Genomic DNA, 22,397 nt, shown 5'->3' on the forward strand with positions numbered 1-22,397 from the left:
TTATCATTTTATTAAGTTACCACCACAAAACATTGTCTAAATCTTGTCTGCATTTGTAAATACAATGTATATTGGCTTTAAACAATGTCAGAATGTTAAATAAGACCATAAATTTGCAAACTTTTACAAGAAATATATATTTTACGGCAAAATTTCGAAAACGTATTTTCGACGATTTTTAGAATTTCCATGCTCGGCAAGTGTTGCCAGATAAAAATTTTAAATTATTTTTAATGTTTTATAGTTATCCTCTAAACACTACCTATACCCATTTATCTTTGTTTTTATCGTTCATGAAACTACTTTAGCTATAATAAATATTCAAACCCATAAATATATTATAATAATTTTAATAGACAAGCCCAATGTATTATATTAAGTCATCACATTATGCAAACTGTTCAACGTCGTTACAACGCACAATTTGAATAATGAAATAAACATTCAATTTAAATTTGCCAACAATAAAACAACAAAATTTGCAATAAATCTTCACAAAATCATGATACTTAAAAACTTGGTAGTGTAATTTTTTTTTTTAAAAAGAAAGGCAATATTCGAATAAGCGAAACTACTAAGCGATTACATATGTTAAAAGCAGTTAATACGATACCATATTAATTTTAATATCTGGTCAATATGGTCTTTTCGATTACTATAAGTTTATGGCGAACCCAAATTATCATCATTGTATTGATACGCATAGGTGGTTGTTGCGTAATATGGTGTACCAGCGTACGGGTCGCTGGTTGGATATGGGTCGTTGGTAGGATAAGGGCCGCTGGTTGCATATGGTCCTTCGGTGGGTTCAGGAGTTCCACCACAGCTGGTTTGACTATTTTGCCATATTCTAAATTGGTTTTGGTATTCGGCAAAGTTTACCTTCCACTCGTCCAGTAATTGCCGATATTGTCCATTACAACCTCCAGTTGACAAGGCTATAATAAATACGAAAAATAAAAAGCGTTTTTTATTAAACTATTGTTGGTTACTCTTTACAAAAAAATATTTTTAGGTAAATATCTAGCAGATTGCCTTTTACTTCGTTTTAAAATAATTTTTCTAATCTTAAAAACTTAAAAGTTAGGTCTAGATAACAAAATTATGAAAAAGATTGTAAAGAATTAAAAGCACAATGATTAAATTTTATTTACGTGTACAGCTTGTATAACCATCACCAGTGTATCCAGGTCTGCAAACACAATAATTCGAACCAAAAGCCATGGAACAGTTAGCATTGGGATGACATGGGTTGCTTCTACAAGGGTCTAACACTAAAAACACATACAGAGCGATATAAGAAATCATTACAAGAAAATATCTTCTGAATTTCTCTCTCCTAAAGAAGTTCACAGCTTTTCCATTAAGGCAACTGTTTTTTAACTTTATATGTTGGCAGTGTTATATCGTACCAAATTCGCATTGGTTTCCAGTGTATGGTGCATTACAACTACAAACGTATGATCCACCGTACTGATCTCTGTAACAACTTCCGCGGTAATTGCAATAGTTGTCGCCGCAAGTTGTGTTCACTAAAAAAAAATTATTTTTCAAAAACTTAAAACAATTATTTGAAAATAATAATAAACTATTTAAACACTTTATAATGTAGAAAAAAAGGCGAATTTTATTAAGATTTTTTTTGAATAAATAAACATGTTCTTACTGTATTGACATCTATCTCCATAAGCTTGTCCATAACAGGAACAATAGTTATCGCCGTTTTGAATATAAACACAACTGCCCTGGTTTGAACAATAATTTGAATCACATGGCATGTCATCTTTAAAAAAAATATTAATATAATTTTTGTACAATCTACTGTGAAAACGTAAAGTTAAACGTAAGGCTTTAGTTGAGGTTTTTAGTTTGAAATACTTTTTATTTTATTTTTAGTTTAAAATGCTTTTAATTTTTTGATGTTGTGCGTAATTCTAAGGTTCTTATAAATAATTGTTGGTTCTCTAAAATTAAATATTATTAAATCTTATTTTTTGCTATAAAATTGGTCCAACTTTATGCTTGTTAAGCTTAACCTAATATCAAAGACTATAATTTTTTTTTTTAATATTTTTCAGAGTTTTGGTTTTTATTAAAACTATTTTTCAAATATTACTGGACATCAAATATTAATTTAAACATTAAACGCGCTAGTTCTTACTGTATTGACATCGATCTCCATAAGATGATCCATAACAGGAACAATAGTTGTCGCCATTTTGAACATAAACACAGCTGCCTTGATTGGAACAATAACTATCATCACATTGTTGGTCATCTAAAAAAATATTTATTTTGGAGAATCAATGAATATATTTTTTATAATTCTAGACACAGTTGTTAGCTATGCTTTGTAGGCATTGTACATCATTAAAAAAGAATGCTATACAAAAGTAATATGTCTAAATAAAGCTTTGACGCTCAAGGAAGCACTTTTTAGGTCACAAAGGCTTCTTTGTTTTGACAGAAGAAAATATTTAACGAATAACAGAAGAAAGTATTTAACGAATAACAAAGAAATTGTGTATTTCTAATTAACAAGCGCTTTATAATATTTTTAAATTTAGTTCTTACTGTATTGGCATCTATCTCCATAAGTTTGGCCATAACATAAACAATAATTTACACCATTTTGAACGTAAACACAACTTCCCTGGTTGGAACAAAAACTTATATCGCACTGTTGGTCATCTGAAAAAAAAATTAAAATATTTAAACAAAAAAATTTTTTTTTTACTGTTTTGCTTCTTTTTATAAAGGTTGTAAGCATGCAATGACTTGTCTATCGTACAATATCTGACTTAACCTTTTAAGAAAAAATACCGATATAATTTATTTTGGCAGTTAATTGAAATTTGGCAGTACGAGCTAATTTGACTTGATTTAAATATAATAATTCTTACAATTTTGACATGTGCTTCCATAATACCCAGCAGAACATAGGCAAGAATATACACTGAATTGGTCAATGTAGCAGGTGCCTTGATAGTTGCAGTAGCCTGATTCACAAGTGTTCACTGTAAAAAAAACATATAAGCATCTTTACATACACTTGTTTAAATAACACATAGATTATTGTTTAAAAATATTTTAAGTGAAAAAGATTGGACACTCTTGAAAAAAGTAAATGGCTTGCACCCCAACTTTTTTCTTTATAAAAAGTAAACACTTTTATTGAAACAAAATTTCACAGCGCCATTTAACATCTAAAATAATATACTGTAAGCATTAATTTATTAAACGTTTATTTTACTTGGGTTGCAGTTATATCCATCTCCGGAATAACCATTAAGACAATAGCAACTGGCACTTCCAAAGTTATTGTAGCAACTGGCATATGGACTACAAGGGTTGTTATAACAAGCGTCAACTAAAAATGTAAGTTAATTATTAAGAAATATATATTAAAACATGCAAAAAATAAAATAATTAAATGTTAAAACAAGCAAATATAAAGTTTTAAAAAATCAATTTTTTATATTGAAATTTAGATAATAAAAATGTAAAGTTATTGAGTATCTTAAAACTGCCGATAAAATACAAAAAAATCATTTTTAATTTGTTTAAAGCCAAAAAAATGACAAATTTTATCCAATGTTGCCATTAAAAATATTTTTACCATATTCGCAATTGTTGCCATAAAATCCATTATAACATGAACAATAAGTTGAACCACCATTTTCATAACAACTACCTTGGTTGTTACAAGAATTTGAATCACAGCCCCCTGCTGTAAAAGTTATTTCATAATAAGAATATTATCATAAAACAGGTGTGATAAGTATAGAAAAACCAGGCAAAGATTTAAATTAGAAAATAATATAATATAAAAACATGTTTTTTTACTTGAATAGCAAGTGTAGCCATTTCCACTATACCCGGAATAACATTCACATCTTCCCCCGTTTCCATCACTATAACATATAGCATACGAGTCACAAGGACTACTATAACAAAAATCCGCTGCAAATCCAAAAAACTTTTATTTAAATATTTTTGCAACAAAGCAAATACTTTTTAAGTAATATACCAATCAATTGAAGTTAACATAAAATTAAACAGTACGCTTATAGTCATCTATGTTTAATACTTTTACTAAAGATTTTTTATGTTTAATAACTTTACCGTATTCACAGTTGGCCCCATAATATCCGGGGAAACAGTAACACGAACTGTAAGAACCATTGGTTTGATAACAGCTTCCCTGGTTATTACAATAAGTTGAATCACACGTTGACATCGCTACAAAATAATATGACAAAAATAATAATCAAAAAAAGTTCCGTGTAAATTTACATCAAAACAAAAGGTAAACTTAATAGAAAGTTTTTTTTGTACAAAAATAAATAAAAACTGAAGATTAAATTTTTACTTGAGGTACAAGTGTAGCCATTTCCGCTAAACCCGGAATTACATTCACATCTCCCTCCATTTCCATCATTATAACAGGTAGCATACGTATCACATGGACTATTGTAACAAAAATCCACTGTAAATATAAAAAACTTTTTTTAACAAAGTTTTAATAAGCAACTTGTCAAATGCATTTTTTTTAAATTTTATATTCTTTTTAGGTTACAGACTAAACCATTGAAGTTAACATTTAATAAGAAATAAGGAAAGTTATATACAGCCTTCAGTTAATACTTTAAGTGTGTTTTTTTTAACTTAATAGTCATACCGTATTCGCAGTTCGCCCCATAATATCCACTATAACAGTAGCAAGAACTGTAAGAACCATTGGTTTGATAACAACTTCCCTGATTATTACAATAAGTTGAATCACAAGTAGGCATCGCTGTAAAAAAATCAAAATAAGAAACAATAGTTTGTAGATTTTATTATGTGGATATTAAGTAGAAAATAATTAAGAAATAGCTTACAGATTTCGCAGCGGTCACCAGTATATCCACCATAACAAAAGCATATAAATATCCCATTCCCTGATGGATAACAACTGCCTTGATTACTACAATAATTTGAATCGCATGTTGTGTTACCTGCATAAAAAATAATTAATCACAAACATAGATTTGAAAATTAAAAAAGTATAAAAATATAAATTTAAGTGTACTAAATTGAATATTAAAACTTTATTATCTAATATTATCCAATAAATCCTTACCCGATGAACATGTATAGCCATCACCAGTATAACCAGGTTGACATTCACAAAGAGCTCCATTTGTTGTGTTAGTGCAATTAGCGTATGCACTGCATGGCGAATATAGACAATAATCAACTAAATAGAAATAAGTAGGTCTGTTACAACAGTTTTATTACTTAATCAAATTAACGAAAGAACATGTTAAAATTTGTTTATTTTTTTTAGTATGAATTTGGTAAATTGTTAAACATTGGTAATTTTTTCTTACATATGCGAGGCATAAATTATGGTAGAATTTTTGTATTCTATCTAACAGGCAAATAAAATGAGATACCTATCTCGCACCGCGATCCGGTGTATGGATACATGCAAGAACACACTGGCTCGCTTCCATTGGATGTATAACAAGAACCCAAGCCATTACAATATCCAGATTCGCAGTTGGAACCTTAACATAAAAACAATATTTTATAAAACTGTGGTGAAAGAATATAAATACCAAATTAATTTAATCTAATTATAAATTTATTATTTACTAATTGTAGTTTAAAAAATGTAACTAAAACTTACCAAAACAAAATGTTCCATTGCCATCATAGCCTTCATTACAAGTACAATTCGCTTTGCCGGTTGCAGTGAGGTTACATGTTGCATACCTAGAACATGGGTTACTTGCACACGGATTCGAATTCGTCGACTCTATAACAAACAAATGTATTTTTATAAATTAAATAGGGCAAGTATTTCAAGGTGCAAAAACACTTTTTTAACCAACGAGAGATACGTTAACACCTTAAACGAGGTCAAGCCATATTAAAAACTAAACATAACTTTTACACCTGAAATCAAAATCAAATTTTAATTTATTTAAATAATATGTTAAAAAAAATTGATTTTAGAACTTAGCAAAAACTTGTATTTAATATTTAATTCAACTTACGTGCCAGTGCCGAAGCCAAAAGGACTGCTACCAATAAAAACAATAGTTTTAACATTTCGTTTTTTGGTATACAACAGTTGATTGCTTATTTAAGAAAAAAAAGACCATAAACCTAAAAAAACATAAAAAATAAAAGCATTCTAAATTAAGTAACGAATACGCAATTGATTTTAACTTCCCTAACTTCAAATTTACTTTAGAATTCTCAACCTAACCAAGACAAAACGAAACGCGCAAAACGTCTAATGAATTTGAGCTTATAGTCCGCCCAACGTCTAACGTTTCTTGCACGTTTGTATAAGTAACTTAAAACTGACCAATCCCAATTTTGGATTTCTGAGACCCTTTTTTTATCGCGTGACATTTTTGAGCTGCGAACATAACAAGATAACTAACTCAGCGCAGACGGAAAGCACCTTTACATCAGGCTCAGGTAAAAAGAAAAAGCTAGATTACCTCAACCGTTAAGGGGCTTAAGTTTCCTTTGTGTTATCAACCATATACAACTCTGAACAAAAAGGTTTTTAGAAATTTTTAACAACGCCCATTTCGGTAATTTCCAAAAATTTTATTTGATGACGTATTTCTTACGAAACATATAATCTCATGGAAACTTGGGAAAATGTATATTCAAATTAGAAAATATCTTAATCGGCATTTTACATAGAACATTTCTTTTATTAGCTTATACCTTTTAACAGTTTTTTTTTTAAATACATTGTTTTTAATAAAACCTTTATTAATAATTTCTTGTTTTAGTTTCACCATACATGGTTTTTTGTTTTTTGGAATAAAAATAAGTTCTCATTCTATAAATACGTTGCTATTTTTATATTTAAATAATGTTTGACTGTTTCTCAGATAATATATGACGCAATCTTTAATTTTTTTTGGTAAAATCCACCGTCACCAACCCATGTGGTAAGTAATATCCTATTTTAAAGAGCACTAATTTTCGTTGCTAGGATGCGATACCAAATATTATTATCTTTGTTTTTACAAGACCATTATTAGACAATCTTTATTTTGTTAAATTAGTTAACTTTTAAACACATGGATTTATATATAAAGCCTGTCCAAGTGGAAGTCGACATGGATTTACTTAAGTTTGTTTTAACATAAAAGAAATGTAATCTTACGTGTTGTTTGTGCCATTTTAAAATAAAATCCGTGATCCATGAAATATTTTCAAAATTTTTTGGGTATTTTGAAAAAAAAATCCACGAATAGGGAAATTAGGGAATTTTAATCCTTGTGAGAAATGTAAAAATGGGATATTTCTGTATTTGAGAAAATCTAAAGTTTTGACTAAGTGAGGGTTTTTAGACCCCGTCGTATCACTTTTGTTTTTTTAGGTGGTCATGTCACGCAAGAAATTATTTACAGAAAATGAAAAACGAAACGAATTTAAAACGTTCGTTTTTAATTGACAAACTTTTAATTGATTTTAAAAATAAAAGTTCTTTATACTATCATTTTTGAAAATTAATTAAAGTTTATTAAATTTTAAGTCCGGCGTTTACCCAAGGCCAACAAAATAATTGATTAACATCTCACAATTTTGCTTTGTTTGCCGAGTAAATAAATGTAAAAGCTTTACAACATTTTTATATGTAGGATAAAGCGCTCCTTGTCGAATACTGCCTACACAGTAATGTTTGGATTTAGTGTTGTGTACCATAAGTAAGCGCTTTAAATATAAAATGTTGACATTGCATAATTGAATAAAAGCTCGTAGTTCATAAGTCGGCTGTTCAACATTTAAGCCACGTTGAAAAAAAGGACTAAATATCAACATGAACGAATTAGAATAAAATATAAGTTTGTTTTAATGTTGGTTTGCTTTTGTAAATGGTATAAGAGTAAATAATATAAGCTCTACTTAGACATATATCTTTTTAAATTAAGGTTTGTAAGAATAGGTAAGTTAAACACTTGATTTGAAATGCCTTGTCCAACCGTGCAAGCAAAATGTGGGCCAGTAAAGGGCAGAAGCTTACGAGCAAACGACCGATCAGCCAAACTTGTTCATGCGTTTCTTGGTATCCCGTATGGAGAACCACCTATCGGAAACTTGCGATTTGCTGCACCCAAGCGGTAAGAATATTTCTAGTGTTCCTTACATTTTTAGTTTTACAAAAAATGTTTACTTACCATATGTGTTGATTCTAGAGCAAAGCCCTGGACAGATGTATTCCAAGCTGTTCAGACGTTCGAGAATTGTCCACAGGACGTCGACATTTCCGACATCTACGAGTCGTTCAACCCTCAAAAGAATCCACTTCAGCACGACAGCAGAAAAATGTCGGAGGACTGCCTAAAGTTAAACGTATTTTCCCCAGACTGTGATAAAGATTCCAAACTACCGGTAAAGGATAACGTAGTAGGATAAGCTTTATCTTTTAAACCAAGTATGTAGTAGTAAAAAAGATAAACCACGACTTAACATAGATTTTACGGTGCTATAACTGCGGCTTAGCATTGTAAAGCACTTGATTTACTTTCAACCCGAAGATCTTTACTAAGATTAAAAAAATCCCTTTATTTATTTTGTTAGGTTATGGTGTGGTTATCAGGAGGGCATTACGAGCGACATTACGGGGGAAGAGAAGATGGATCGGCTCTCTCGGGCATGCATGACTGCGTTGTGGTTGTCCTCAATTTCCGGGTGAACGCGTTCGGATTTTTGTCGCTCGGAAAGGATTCATGTTGCCCGGGAAATATGGGGCTACTGGATGCTATATTGGGCTTAGAGTAAGTTACAAAATCACCCCACAATAAAAAACCAAAGATGAACTAATTTTAGATTGGATAATTTTTTTTAATTCGAAGGTGGGTTCGTGATAATATTGACTCGTTTGGCGGGGACCCAAATAATGTGACCCTTTTTGGCGAAAGTTCTGGGGCAGGGATGTTGCATCTTTTAATGATGACGTCACGAGCGCGTGGTCTTTTTCATAAAGCAATCATAATGAGCGGAACTGTACTGTCACCATGTAAATTTTTTAGATATATTTTTTGTGATCCAAACATTGAGTTGACAAAATCAAAAATTGTTTCCTTTTTTTTAAGTTATGATGTCTCAGGATTTGTCTTCGGCTCGCGACCGGTTTTTAAGTTATTTTGATCTTGATATTAAAAAAATGGAGGACGGGCAAATCTTAGAGAAACTTCAAAAGGTTTCATACCAAGATATTATGAAGGCCCAAAAAGAGAAGTTAGACGTAAGTTTAATAGTAAAGCATAATAATTTGTTTTTTTCTTGTCTGAATTATGTATTTTCTATAAAATAATAATTTATTAATCTTTAGGCTTTTGTTTATTTCCTGCCATGGGTTGACGGTCATTTGATCAAAGACACGCCTGAAAACTTGACAAAGACAGGTCAGGTGACACCAGTCCCGCTTCTGATTGGTTGTACGAATAGCGAAGGTAGCGGAATTTTATCTGCACCGTTGTTTTCTGACTATTTTGCTGGAACAGCCGAGGAAAAAATTAAGGGAATGTTCATGAAAATTTTTCAGCAAAATTTTAAGGTAAATTCCCAAAAACATTAAACTTGTTATATATACATATATATCTTACCATAAATAAGTTTTAGTTAAGCACAAGGCCTTTTAATTTAATCGTACTTTTAAACTTGTGCGTTATTTTAAAGGGAGCAGATCCAGAGAAGGGGTATGAAATTGTTAGAAAATTCTACCTGAAAGAAGATGACAATGACGTCACACGATTTAGTCGTCTTCACGGTTCAATGCTGAGCGATTCGGCACTCGTCGTTCCTTCGTTGCTTACCGCGAAAGCCCATGCTGGTAAGAAAAATCAAAATAACCACTTTATATTTTACTTAAATATTTATTATTTTTGATTATTTATTTGTTTTCAATATAATTTGGATGACTTATTCAGTAATAAATTTACCATAAACCAAACACCTAATTTTTAAAGCCTTTTTCTTAAACAGCAATGGGCAACCCAACGTACTTTTATCAAATGACTCAACAACTGGACTTTAGTCATTCTCCAACTAACGGACCTGGTGTTAACAAAAAAGCCGATTTTGTTCAATGTGATCATGCAGATGATTTGTATTTCTTCTGGGGAACTCCCTTTTTGGAAGGAAAACTGGCTCATGACGCATACTTTACTGACGACGAAGCAGAGTTGAGTCGTCACGTGATGCGCTACGTCACCAACTTTGCAAGAACAGGGTTAGTTACAAATACAGTTATATTTAAACCTGACATTTTCTATCAAAGCTTGATTTTTTTCCAAATTAAACTTGACATTTTTTTCAAACTTTCTACCTAATACCTTAGTTTTGTTTAGGGATCCAAATAAAGGGTCAGAGGTTAAGACAACGTGGCCTTTGTACAGCTCTGGTGAGAATATTGTGTTCGGAACACCGATTAGCACTCAGAAAAATCTCGGAGCTGAAGAAATTAAACTATACACTCAAACCTTGCCAAGTTTAAGGTCACCAAATTAAATGTAGCTTGATTAAAAAATTTGTGCAATAGATATCAATTACAGAAATATTTATATTATCTCTCAAAAAGCCAATTTAATTTTAAGTGTTATAAAATCTGTATAATAAACTAGAAAAAACAGTTATAATGTTATTTTATACAAAAGTAGTTACAGAATATTTTAGCAATAAGGTGCAAAAATAGATTTTTTTCCAAAAGGTGCAAAAATAGATTTTTTTGTGTATTAGTATTTTAAAAACGATGTCATTTTCCATAGTGCCAAAAATTACATTGACCTAAATATCTTTTACATTTTTTAAATGTACAATAGCTTCGAACAGTTAGTATTTTAAAATAACTTTACTCCGTATGTTGAAGGCACAAAATAAGGTTTATTAAATGTAAACAAGCACTTAATTGTTGTTACTAGAAGAAATTTAAGCAGAAACTAGACTTACCTGTAATTAATTTGTTACAGTGGACCCACTAATGTGTTTTAATTTTGTGTACACGTTGTTGCGAGCCGTAACACAAATATGAACGGTGTGCATTTGCGTAAAACTAATATTTGTTAACACTGGATTTGTTTTAGGTAATTATTTACAAAACTATGTAATACTAAATTGCATTTAAATGAATATTTAAAAAAGATTAATTTTTGCAGTAGACATTAACCTAGCTTTTTACAATGGAAATAGATAAAGAAAAATCAAAGATATTATGGTACACTAAAGTAGTTTTAACAGCCTTGCCAATTCTTGTAAGCGTTGGTTTTGCAGTTGGTGTTGGCTATAGCATAATCGACCATTACACAAATGTTGAAGTAAAAAGTAACGGGGAAAGTACAACGACAAAAGCAACTACAACCTTTTCTCCACCCAAAACTACAACTGAGGTAGATTGGTCGGATACTCATCAAATAACCCAAGGAGATTTGTTGGATTATTTTCCATCCGCAAACGGTGATGGTTTAAATTTAAAGTTTTATCATGGAGCAAATTCGATAGAGGAAATGAATGCTGCACTAGAAGGTCAGTGTATTTTAAATTAGAGGTGGTTTGCTTTAAACACTATTGGTATTTGACATACGTCATTATTTATTAGCTTATTATTTTATGATCAACACAATCTTTAGGTGACACGGATGTTTTGGAAGCGGATATCACATTACAGGGATATGAAACACCTTCTGAAACCCAGATTCCTATAATGGCACATCCTCCTATTTCTCAAAGTGATAATACGCTTGATAATTGGTTGGATACAGTGGCAAGTTCCACTAAAGCAATTAAAATGGATATTAAGATAACTGAAGTTATACCGTATGCGTTAAAATCGCTAAGGTAGGCACGTTTTAAAATTTATTTAATCTATTAGGATCTATATAAGACTTTTGTTGATGATAATATTGACACGGTAAAACCACAAATGTTGACCAGCGATCTTGGCACAAATACGTCGTGGCGTAAAATACTGGGAAAACCCCTAAGAAAATCAAGGGTTTTTAAAACGACCCACTAAAAAAAACAGCAAACATTTTAAAGTTTTTTAAGTTGCATATAATTAAATAAAAGTACACCTAATTGCAGTGCCCACGTCTCAAAATTGCAACAACCTGTTTGGATAAACGCAGACGTGGTTAGAGGCCCAAACACCATAACTGATGACGCAATAGACCAGGAAACGTTTCTGAAAAACGTCAACGAGTTTTATCCAAACGTCACTCTTTCTTTAGGTTGGACCACTGTTTACAGGTAAAGCACAATACAGTTAATATAGCATTTAAGTGAACTAGACTTTAAATGTTATATGTTTTTTGAATAGAGTAATTGGTGAAAATGAGAAATATTCTTGGGAATCGATGGATGAAATGTACAACATTGTAAAAGAAATACCACAACCTGTTACGTTTCCTGGTCGAGCTGCGTTGGTTAGAAATTCATGGGACAAATTTTTGTGGCTCTTGGAGCAATCAGATAGGTAACTTAAAAAAATAAACCCTCACATTTACAATGTTTTAAATTTTTTTTTTATGTTGTGTTTATTTAATGATTGGTCACCAAAATTGTTTCAGATTTTCTTTAACAATTTGGACTGGAAGTACAGATCCTGTTGACACAAAAGATTTGTTGTACATTCGTGATAACTTCGATCTTTCGAGGGTGTTTTATGACGCTTATGATAGCATGATGGACCCCTTTATAAAAGCAGTTGGTAAAATAATCTTACATCAGATTTTTAATAAAAAAACTTCCATCAATGAATTTATGTAAATGTAGCTTTTATATATTATTTTAGAGGAAGGAACACATACCAAGATATTTTACTCTGGCGGTAATGTATTAGATTTCTTTCGTATCCCAGAACACAAAGCAATTGAGGTCACTTGGGCTCATAGGGTGAACGACCAAGTTGATTTAGAAGAAGCTTTAAAAGGTCGGCAAAAAATTCAAGTATTTATGTGTTTAACCAAAGTAATGAAAAGTAGTTTAAAATTAATTTCTAAATCACCAAGAAAAATATCTTAAAAGGAATTATTTAACTTCTTAATCATTTTTAGATGACAATATAATGATGCTGGAAGCAGATGTAAGATTGTATGGAGAGGAAACAGCACAAGTTAATTCTAGTTTACCAGTAATGGCTCATGATCCACCAGCACTCAACTATAATCTAACTCTTCGTGATTGGTTGATTCAGGTAAAACAACCACACTATTTATTGGAAATTGTAAAACCAGAAACAAGCAAAAATTATCACTTTTACATTAAAATAAGCTTTTATTTTTTTACACATTTTAGGTAATGAGCAGTCCAACTCCAAAAGGTGCAAAAATAGATTTTAAAAGCATTGGTGCATTGGAGGCTTCTCTTCCTATTATTAGCGAATACAGCTCTACTATAAAAGTACCTTTATGGATTAATTCTGATGTATTGAGAGGCCCGAATAGTGTTACAAGGCCTGTCAATGCAACCAGATTTTTCACTGCAATATCAACAACTTATCCTGATGTAACAATCTCACCTGGATGGACAACATGTAAAAAAATTTAATATTAAAATAAATATTTTTATCACTTGTAAAATTTTTATCATACTTACCCTTATGCTATAAATAGCCTACAGATATGCACAGGAAAATGAGATTTACACTCAAGAAATGGTAGAGGAAATGTACTCATATTGTCAAGAATTAAGGCAGGCAATCACCTTTCCTGTCCGTGCGTCGCTTACGCAAGCTTCTATATCTAACTTGCAGTGGCTCTTGTCTAAATCTAACAGGTAACATATTTTATAAGACTTAAAAATTTTACAAACAAAGTTATTTAAACTGTATGCTTATATTTACATATAGATACTCACTTACTGTTTGGCATAGCACTGCTGAACCTATAACCACTGAAGAATTGTATGATATTTATAAGGGCTTTGAACCTAGCAAAGTGTACTTTGATCTACCTCATTCTATTATGCAAAATTTATTGGACTATATTGAGGCCCACAGGGCTGATTGAAATGCAATTGTTTTTTTTAGGACCCATACTATTTCAATTTAATTAGTCATATACTTACATTGTTAATTCAAAAATTTATTTAAGTTTAACATTTTAATACTTAATTTGGTACTAGGCATTTTTATTTAAACACTAGCCTTACTATATGACCATGTTTTAGTAAAGACATACTATACAATGCCTTTCAGTTTAACTGGTCAACAAAAAAAAATGGTATTCGATTCATAAATAATAAAATCAAGATATCTATATACTTTTTCTTTTATTTTGACAAGGACAGCAACCACTACGCTACATAGATTACATATTGCACAACACTAGCTGCAGATAATATATTAAAAAAAAAATGGGCAAAAATACAGACTAAAATAACTAGTTGTGATAGTATAATAAGGGTTCAAATAAAGCAAGTTAAACATATTTTCAAGCATTGAAAATAAATATAAATTTTTGTCAAAAGTAAATCTTTTACTAAATACCATACAAACAAAAATATTCAAAAAATTAAATTAATTTATATTAAATAAACTGAACATTAACCAACTTAAAAATAAGTAAAATAAACATTAAAAATAAATAATTATATTGCCGGTCACCCATTATTTACTTGAAAATTATATTTAAACTAAAACGTTTAAAAAATGTACTGAACAGTGCAAATACAAACATAAATAACTTAAAATTACATATACATAGATTCGTACTTTAAATATTCATGCATAAATTATATACATATAGTTGTGAAAAGATATATAAAAACAAATTAAAATATTAAGATTAAATAATTAAATATATTTTTTGTGAGTATTAATTTACAGTTGTATACTTCACAATAATGTACCAATATCACCAAAAAAAAAAAATTGCACAATAGTCGCCTAAATTTTTACAATAAAAAAAATTAAAATAAGTTTTTACTTATTAACAAATTAAAAAAAACCAAACTTACTTTTTAATACCATAAATAAAAATATCTCAGTAAAAATAGATTATATATCATCAAACAAATTTTTCGGGGGTCTAGTTGAAGTAGTGGGTCTGGAGTTACCCCACCTACTAGTTGAATTCCACTCATTATGAGTGTTGGGGGCCACGGTTACTGAATTATAATCCATCGGTTCAACATCGTTTAAAAGTTCAATTTTATCGTTTTTGTGTTTATTGTAACGAACATTACTTGATAAAGACGAAGAGGAATCTAACAATAATTAGTTTGTTAAAAATACATTAAATTATTTAAAAATTTAATTTAAATAATAATATATGCCAACTTTTATAGCTATTTAAAATTTTTACAGTTATTTGAGTTAAATCAATATGTTTTTAAAAATTAATTACATTATTAATAAAAATCAATATCTTTTGCTTTTGTTTAAAACTATGCTTCATATAATTTTATGAAAATTAGAATATCAAGTCAAAAAATCATTAAACTTGCAAAAATAAATTTTAATATGTGAAAATTTTCAAATTTACCCTCAGTGTCATCTCTTCTTTCATTTTCAGCATTTCTCATACTCTTTCCATGCCATTCCCTCCTTGTCATGTCAGCATTGTGGCCATACCCTCGACTTCTCTCGGATCTTTGCACCGAGTTTAATTCCCGCTGCAGCCGTCTTTTTTCTAACAACAAATAATGAGAGATATTAGTCAATATGTGTTATTTAACTTTATTATAAAGCATTTAGAATACACTTATGTATAATAGATCTTAGTACACAATTGTTTAAGTATGTCCAATTTATAGACGTACAAATTAAATAAAAACTGCCATTTGTGTTGCGAGGGTAAATTATCGCTGGCAAATATTAGTTAAGAGGTGCAACCATTAAATAGTTTTAGGAAAAAAACGATAAAGATGTACCTCGTGAAACTAATTGTTTTCCCTCTTCAACTAAATCTGAAGTCAAATCGTCTGCTCCGTCAATAAACCGGGGAAACCCCAATGCTGATAAACATCGCTGGCCGAGATTAAAGTAGGTGGCAGTACAGAGCACACAGACGAGTATCGGAAAGTAAACATTAAACCCGTCGGAGATAAACGAGATCACGTCTAAATGGCCCATAATCTGTAAAATGGAAATTTTTTGCAATTTTCACTGAGCTCAACTATTAACACTGCATAAATGCAATACCAACATTATCATTACCAGGATATAAATATACAAAACTAAACAGGAAACTAGTTCAATTTCAATCTAGAAAATGAGCCTAAAATTATACAGCATGGAATTGTACATAACAAATATAAGTCTATATAATATAAGTTGAAAAATATTAAGTTTCAGACTTTAGTATAGAATGTTTCCACTCCGGTGTCCCCTGTTATATGTGTATCAAGATGAATTAAACCAAGAAAATTTAAACACAGGGGAGCAGTTAATCGGCACAACATTCTGTAATTAAAGAAAATATTTTTAGGGACTATTTATATGTAATTGGTTATAACGTTATATATGTATTTTCTCCAATATTTTTAGGAATTATTTTTTTTGTTTAGCCAACAAAATCATAATGGTAGTAAACTTAAATATAATTAATTTCTATTTTCGTTAAATATATCAACACTCGTACTTACATTCCAACAAATAACAAACTCGTTTCATCAGTTTGATGATGGCCAGCGATGTAATAATAATTAAACAACTTCATTCTGAACACGGTGTAATAAGCACAAACACATAAGTAGGATATAGTTAAACAAGAGGCAAGCTGAAACAACAGAAAAGATTTATTAAAATGATTAGGCTAAGAAAATTTTGAAATTAAAAAAAATTTAAACACTACTTTTTTACCTCAATATAAAAGTACTGGTAGTTTTTCTGTGCCAGGTTTATAAATATCGCAAACAAAGACAGCACCGGTTTTTGGTTGAAAAAAGTACATTCTGACCAAACTACCATAACCGAAAACACGGCAAGACACAACGATAATATCTTTCTTAAGTTGGGTTTAAAAATACAGTACCAATGCCACTCTAAAACAAAATTCAAGTATGGTTTAGGGTTTTGTAAGGTTACAAGTGTAAGATATCAATTATTAAGAAGTAAGCTACATAAGCAAATCTATAAATATACCTGAAAAAATAAATAGTAAGGTATATAAACTAAAATATAATACTGCTGATATAGTTAAGCACTACTGAAAAGCAACGGTTTTTGTTTTAATGATATTTAAAACTTACTTGTTGTTGGTGTCCATAAAATTCTTGTTACAAAATTTTTGTTTTCTGACAATATTGGGTATTCTTCAATCCACTGTCTGTAGAAATAAATAATTCAACTTAAATCAGTAGTGAGAATTGATAATTTGTAAACCTAACTTGTTAATGACATTTAAGATTTAAACCTTATCAAATATTTATAAAAGTTAATCAGAATTATAAATAAGAAAAAATAAATAATTAAAGCAGAATCATGCATACAAAATTACATTTAAAAACAGTGAACCAAAAGAACTTAAAATATGAAATATTTATTTAAAATTATTTAACATTTCAGCAGTAACACCTACTTGTTTAAATTAAGTGAGTTCTTTGAAATATCTTCTAAATGTAAAGCTCTCTGCATTAAAATATTCCACTGAACACTAGTTCGCTTCTGGGTGTGAATTGCACGAATTAATCGCCTAAAAAATGTATAAGAATATAATAATGTAAGCACTAAATGGACAATAAAAACTGGCTGGTTTTGATTTTTAGCTATGCTGAATTGCTTAATACACACATATGCAATATAGAAACCAAAGTTTATACTTTTTATATAACATACCTATGTAAAAGAACAATATTTTGCTCAGTTGGAAAATCGGTTCTTCCTCTTTGATAATCTTCGTAATCATCAATTCCTTGACTCGCCCTACTCTGGAAGTCATCTGGACACTAAAAACAACCAAAATACATCAGCAAAGAGTAAAGTTGGTGAATAAGTTGGGTAAAAATGTAAATTTACCTTGGACACCATAATATTGACGTATTTTCTTAATGGATGATTGTAACGAACCATGTCAGACACTTTTCTAACTTCCTAAAACATGATGAAAATTTATTACAAATTTTACACAGGGGGGCATTATATACACAAACACAAAAAGATTTTACCTCTAAAATATCTTCCAGGTCTTCAGTTGCTTCTTGCTTTTCTGTGCTCATCTTAGCAAGTTGGAAATAAGTGCGTGCCATAGTTCGAACAAGGTTAGCGGAGTGCCATATGCCCCGAGGTAACTCAACCAAGCCGTATCCGAGTAATAAGACAAGTAAAAACAAACCCCAAGTGTTGGAGGCAGTGATTAAAATCACTTTTAACTGTGGCCTAAAAAATTAAACATTTCAACAAAGATTTTGACAGGCATAAGTCTGCCATGATTTTTATAAAACACTAGTATACTTACAAGGTAATGCGTAAGTTTGGGTCGACAGCTACATAGATGAGCAGAGCACCAAATAAAAAGAGGTAGGTCCCATAATAAACTGCATTTTCAATCATCGCCCTTTTTACTTTTCCCCAACCACTAAAGTCCCCAGCACAAGAATATGATTGCATAAAAGGAAGTAGAAACCTAAAAAAATTAATTTGAAACTTTTATTGACTATATATATATATTTTAACATCAGTCCTTTAAATAAATATACTATATCAAATCTTGATCGTGAATACAATAATAAATGGTGAATATTGGTTGAAAAATCAAATATTATGTTTGTGTTAAGTTCTTCCAGCAAAAATTAATAAATTTACAAAATAATCACCATGTTAATATTTGTGATGACCAATATACAATTCTCCACATGACAGGAAGAGTTGCATCAGGAACAAAACTCCAAGGCTCTTTGCAAACCTGATCTGTGGTTACCAAATTAAAAAATTATAGTTTCTGTGTTAAACTTTAGTTGATATGCAGAATTTAAATAGTTTCTAATGTTTAAAAACAACAATTTTTAAACAAATTAGTTAGAATTTAGGTATTGTACATGCAAAATTATCCCACAATTAGCCCATGCACATATAAGACTAAAAAATAAATTATGCTGTGGCAAAAAAACGAAATACAATTAATCGTACCGGTTATATATTGTGATGTATTGGGTGACAGTGTAGGGGTAAATAAATCTATTGTTTCATAGGTACTATTGGTCACATTAACTAGGGTTAAGTTGCCAATAACGGTAATGTTTTCAAAAAGGGTAGATGTACTTAGTGTAGTGGTTGGAACTGTTGCTACAAAGTACAAATATATATTATTAAAATGTTTTTATGCATAGACATTTGTTTTTACAAGTTTGGTCATTATTATTGTACAAACTTGTATCCGTTATAGTTAGTTAAAGATTAATGTTTTGTTTTTACGAAAATATATTATTGAGTTTAATAAATAACCACCAGAAGCATTAAATTAATAAAATAAGTATTATATATATTAAATAAATTTGCCACCACCTTAAATTATAAACGATTAAATACACCCATTTTTTATTGCAACAAATTATAAGAAAAATAATATTAATAAAAAAATTTCTGAAATAATTTTATAATGATTTGATAAACATAACAAAACTACCACTATGATCTAAAATATACATCTAAGCAGTTTCTTTAGCACAAAAATATACAGATGACTATTATGCACAAAACAATGATAAATCAAAAAGTCAATAAAAGTTTTTTTACCATTTAATAAAGGGTCGGTATTATTGAGACCTCCAATTGGTGTAGCATTAGTTGTTACAGGAGTTACTTTATTGTCAATCATACACTTCCGATAAAACGTCTTAAACATAACAACACAACTTTATTAACAAATAAAAAAATATCTTTTATCATTAAGTTAAAAACTTTTATTGCTTATAGATTACTTGGCACAGTTTTAAGAATAAGTAATTTAAAAAACTTTAATATTTTTGATAAAAACTTACCGATGATACGTCCAGTGGTAAAATAAATACGATGATTAAACTAAAATACCAGGCAATTAAAGTAGCAACCGTAACTACTGGATGTTGCTTTGATATTCTTCCATAATGATAAAGTAATAATACAGAAGCACAAAACACAATAATAAGCTCAAACACAAGTGGTCCAACACTCATTTTAGATTTTCGAAGAAGCCAAAAACCAAATATGAATTTGTTTTCAAAAACTAGAAATAAATTAAAGATCTTATAACCTGTAATACAAAAAACATTAAAATTGTATTACTTAACAAGGTTACACCTACAATACAGAGGTTTAAACGCAGTAACCTTCTGTAAAATTACCTGATCGTTAGACATCAAAGATGTTGTCTGCTTGCTTACTTTGCCAATCTGTCAGTTTTCGCTGTAGCGAAAAGATTTCAACAATAAACAGTGTTTCCAAAACTACTTTTATAAAATTATTATTTTGTAAGAGTTATATTTTTTACTTTACAAATTTAAAAATATAAGGAAGAATATTATATAAAACATAACGCTACAAATGTTATGCAATATATAAGCCTTTTTTTGCATTTACAATGTTATCTTAATTTAAATATTTAATTGGAAAAGTTACAAAACTACACACAATTTGCAGTTGATATTTAATATATTTTGTAGAATATATACTAATTTAAGTTTATAAAAATTAACACTAGTGTTAAAATAATATATTTATATAATAATAATGTTTAATGTATATATAAATTTTAAAAAAGTTTAAAGGAAATTCGCAAATTTGTTATAAACGCTATTGGGTCACGCTTGATTTAAAAGGGTAATTCCCTAAATTCTGCAAACGTGTGCACTTGTTTTTATTCAATTATTAATTAAACCACGAAAAAAGTGCTGTTTTAGGATTTTTTTGAGCATTTATAGGTATCTATTGACATTTACAACTATAAGGCGTTAACTGGACTTAGTAAGCGAATGCTAATTACGACAAAACCAAAAATACGTAGTTTTTTGTGAATTTTTAGACAAAAATACACCCATTTACAGGTTAAAAATTAGCTATGACCGACAAAGATACCGCAGATTATTGGATTAAAACCTTGAAACTGGAACCCCATCCTACGGAAGGTGGTTACTTTTATGAAACATTCCGAAGTGCTGATAAGACAAACGATTTGCCAAGTCGCTACAAAAAAGGGTCATGCCGAAATTTTGCAACCAATATTTACTATCTGTTAAAGGTACAGAATTTACAAGTAATGTAACAGTTTTTGAAATTTGTTCCTTAACTTTTTTGTTTACAGGAACATAATTTTGCAGCATGGCATCGTATGAACTCTGATGTTGTGTGGAGTTTTCATAGAGGAAGCCCAATCTCAATTTACATCATTAACGACAAGACAGGGGAGCTTGAAATAAGAAATTTGGGGCCACATGAAGATCATCATTTTATGACAACCATAAAGCATGGCAAGTTTTAATAAAATAAAAACCCATTTTAAACATACGAGGCCTTGGGTTTGATACTGACTGTTGGAAGTAAATCTAAGATTTATACTTTTAGGTGATTGGTTTGCATCTAGGCTAAAGGAGCCAATTAAAGATAGTTTTGCGTTGATCAGTGTTTTTGTTTGTCCTGGTTTTGATATTGATGATATAGAAATACCAACAAGAGAAAATCTTATTTCCAAATTTTCACAGCACTCTAAAATTATTCAAGACATGACGTTTGATGGGCAATAACATTTTTAGGCGTTAATACCAAACCGATTTTTATGTTTTGCAATTAATGCTTATGTATATTACTTTTGTAAATAATCAATTTAATAAAGTATGCAACTAATAAATATTTTTGTAGTAGTTATTATACTATTAGGTTTAGGAAAAACAATTACATTGAATAATGATTAAAATAGACAACAGCAAACATTTGTTTTAAAAGCAATATAATTAAATTTCACAGTTTAAATTAATTCAATAATAATTTTTGTTAAAGAAATAACATTTTTTTTTTATAAAAGTCTGCAAACGTTAAGTTATCACCTATAATATTCGCTCAAAAATTCACCCTTTCACATTGTTTAAAAGTTCAAGTAAAAGTCGCAGATGTTGTCACTTATGTGTCAACTAACTGCACATGTGGTTGAAGCTGGTATAAAAGAACACATCGTAAAGCAAAGATCATTCAGTTTTATGTAATATAATTCTAAGAGTATTAGGCACGCGATAAGATGTTGTATAGGTTCATTGCTATTTTCAATAAGTTGTGTATATAAAAAATTAAAATGTTTTGACTTAATATAAAATAAACCATAAGTAATAGCTAAGAGATGATGTGTATAATAAAAAATTTTATATTGATCGAAAAAATAATTAAAAACATTGATTTAAACTAAACGAAAATATTCTAACGAGTAAGTTTGAATAGCGAGTATGTTATTTTTCTAGTCCATTTATCAAAA

The 22,397-nt window shown here is 29.7% G+C and overlaps 5 protein-coding genes across 7 annotated transcripts; 3 read left to right on the forward strand and 2 right to left on the reverse strand.

Annotated features, from left to right (window-relative positions):
* Window positions 1-334: 334 nt before the first annotated feature.
* LOC145754776 (uncharacterized) lies at window positions 335-6,182 on the reverse strand. Its single transcript, XM_082570888.1, has 18 exons — window positions 6,048-6,182; window positions 5,678-5,806; window positions 5,442-5,555; window positions 5,126-5,242; window positions 4,884-5,000; window positions 4,682-4,798; window positions 4,373-4,489; window positions 4,126-4,242; window positions 3,847-3,963; window positions 3,620-3,730; window positions 3,254-3,370; window positions 2,904-3,017; window positions 2,575-2,691; window positions 2,162-2,278; window positions 1,667-1,783; window positions 1,413-1,532; window positions 1,155-1,274; window positions 335-938 (listed from the first exon to the last, which is right to left on the reverse strand). Exons 1-18 carry the CDS (start codon window positions 6,100-6,102, stop codon window positions 664-666), a joined length of 2,208 nt encoding a protein of 735 aa, XP_082427014.1. The 5' UTR covers window positions 6,103-6,182; the 3' UTR covers window positions 335-663.
* Window positions 6,183-7,992: 1,810 nt separating this feature from the next.
* LOC145755679 (carboxylesterase 5A-like) lies at window positions 7,993-10,536 on the forward strand. The gene is made up of 9 exons (XM_082571932.1): window positions 7,993-8,144; window positions 8,220-8,415; window positions 8,605-8,801; window positions 8,880-9,043; window positions 9,120-9,271; window positions 9,359-9,583; window positions 9,706-9,859; window positions 10,012-10,258; window positions 10,377-10,536. Exons 1-9 carry the CDS (start codon window positions 7,993-7,995, stop codon window positions 10,534-10,536), a joined length of 1,647 nt encoding a protein of 548 aa, XP_082428058.1.
* Window positions 10,537-11,204: 668 nt separating this feature from the next.
* Window positions 11,205-14,205, forward strand: LOC145754951 (protein FAM151A-like). The gene is made up of 10 exons (XM_082571127.1): window positions 11,205-11,547; window positions 11,652-11,859; window positions 12,106-12,270; window positions 12,341-12,496; window positions 12,591-12,730; window positions 12,815-12,952; window positions 13,077-13,216; window positions 13,318-13,555; window positions 13,635-13,797; window positions 13,871-14,205. The coding sequence occupies exons 1-10, from the start codon at window positions 11,205-11,207 to the stop codon at window positions 14,028-14,030; spliced, it is 1,851 nt and encodes a 616-aa protein (XP_082427253.1). The 3' UTR covers window positions 14,031-14,205.
* Window positions 14,206-14,395: 190 nt separating this feature from the next.
* Window positions 14,396-20,317, reverse strand: LOC145754778 (G-protein coupled receptor-associated protein LMBRD2-like). 3 transcript variants are annotated; one of them, XM_082570890.1, is made up of 17 exons: window positions 20,284-20,317; window positions 19,942-20,165; window positions 19,697-19,796; window positions 19,091-19,246; window positions 18,778-18,871; window positions 18,420-18,587; window positions 18,130-18,340; window positions 17,981-18,055; window positions 17,801-17,910; window positions 17,544-17,657; window positions 17,215-17,291; window positions 16,826-17,007; window positions 16,609-16,742; window positions 16,321-16,426; window positions 15,895-16,099; window positions 15,507-15,653; window positions 14,396-15,228 (listed from the first exon to the last, which is right to left on the reverse strand). In XM_082570890.1, exons 2-17 carry the CDS (start codon window positions 20,113-20,115, stop codon window positions 15,020-15,022), a joined length of 2,262 nt encoding a protein of 753 aa, XP_082427016.1. In that variant the 5' UTR covers window positions 20,116-20,165; window positions 20,284-20,317; the 3' UTR covers window positions 14,396-15,019. The 3 variants fall into 3 exon arrangements, with proteins under 3 accessions (XP_082427016.1, XP_082427015.1, XP_082427017.1); XM_082570889.1 differs by having other exon boundaries at window positions 19,942-20,192; window positions 20,284-20,312; XM_082570891.1 differs by lacking the exon at window positions 19,091-19,246 and having other exon boundaries at window positions 19,942-20,192; window positions 20,284-20,312.
* Window positions 20,318-20,964: 647 nt separating this feature from the next.
* Window positions 20,965-21,743, forward strand: LOC145755465 (uncharacterized). The gene is made up of 3 exons (XM_082571702.1): window positions 20,965-21,176; window positions 21,240-21,405; window positions 21,500-21,743. Exons 1-3 carry the CDS (start codon window positions 20,997-20,999, stop codon window positions 21,676-21,678), a joined length of 525 nt encoding a protein of 174 aa, XP_082427828.1. The 5' UTR covers window positions 20,965-20,996; the 3' UTR covers window positions 21,679-21,743.
* The last annotated feature ends 654 nt before the right edge of the window (window positions 21,744-22,397 follow it).

The sequence above is a fragment of the Corella eumyota genome, chromosome 6 (assembly GCF_963082875.1).
Source record: "Corella eumyota chromosome 6, kaCorEumy4.1, whole genome shotgun sequence".
Classification (NCBI taxonomy): Eukaryota; Metazoa; Chordata; class Ascidiacea; order Phlebobranchia; family Corellidae; genus Corella; species Corella eumyota.